This window comes from Loa loa (assembly GCF_000183805.2).
Source record: "Loa loa unplaced genomic scaffold supercont3.3804, whole genome shotgun sequence".
NCBI classification, from domain to species: domain Eukaryota; kingdom Metazoa; phylum Nematoda; class Chromadorea; order Rhabditida; family Onchocercidae; genus Loa; species Loa loa.
In genome coordinates this window covers 1-911 of record NW_018111982.1, presented here as the reverse complement: position 1 = coordinate 911, position 911 = coordinate 1, and the positions used below count along the sequence as shown (strand labels likewise).

General features: G+C 31.2%; 1 protein-coding gene across 1 annotated transcript; it reads right to left on the bottom strand.

Moving 5' to 3' along the window:
- Positions 1-522: 522 nt before the first annotated feature.
- On the bottom strand, positions 523-858 carry LOAG_19249 (hypothetical protein; the record flags this gene model as incomplete). Its single annotated transcript, XM_020451901.1, has 1 exon — positions 523-858. One exon carries the CDS (start codon positions 856-858, stop codon positions 523-525), a length of 336 nt encoding a protein of 111 aa, XP_020304291.1.
- Between the last annotated feature and the right edge of the window lie 53 nt (positions 859-911).

The following is a 911-nucleotide window of genomic DNA, read 5'->3' as shown; positions in this document are numbered from 1 at the left end:
GTTATGGTGTGGTATGATTTTCGGTTAGTTAGAAGATGCAATTTTTAAATGTCAATGTTGCAAAGTCCAGTTATTATAGAGAATGTATTAACAAGTGATGAAAATTACAAGTTTTACCTACTATAACTGCCTTCAAGAAAATCACAAAGTAGATTGAAAATTGAGTTCTTGTTGTGTCCATCAAGGATGCCAGAAACAGTTTAACAGTGTCTGTTATTCTAATCTTAATCTCAGATAATTTAGTTTCATTGAAAATTTAAAATAAATAAGATTTCTTGGGAAAAATCGATTTTGTTATTTCATCATATATGATCATATCAAAAAATTAATTACTCATGAGTATCAGAAATAAAAAGACCACTATCCATCAGGAATTTTTGCACATGAAATTAATTCATGATGAAATTGAAAAGCAAGAGTATTTCGAAATACTAAAACAAGAGTAAAAGATAGCAGAAAAGAGATTGAATAACCTGGCGAAAGTAAACTTGTTATATTTTATAGAAATAGGACACAGTTGTATTAGTCTACCTGTGCAACTGGGTGAACTTTTCCCTTAAGTACGGTATTCACTATAGTAAACATTCTTTTTCTGATCATAATTTTTGAAAATAATTCTACAATTGCTTGTTTCGCGTTGTTACGAAATCGTTTGACGAAAATTAAGTTGACAGTTGGTAGTATATCACCAATAAAGATCATGTAGCAGTTAATGAAAATATTGATGGGAATTTCAATTTCTCTGTTTCCGGGTTTGACCGCAAGCTTCGACAAGAAGTTGAAGCAGAAAGCTTGAATTTCTATTACACCAGAAACGAACATTGCCTGAATTAACATCGACCGCTCATATTTGCTCATTTTTACCGTATTCTTCGCTTCACATCCTGAAACATTCTTACATCAGCTAAACC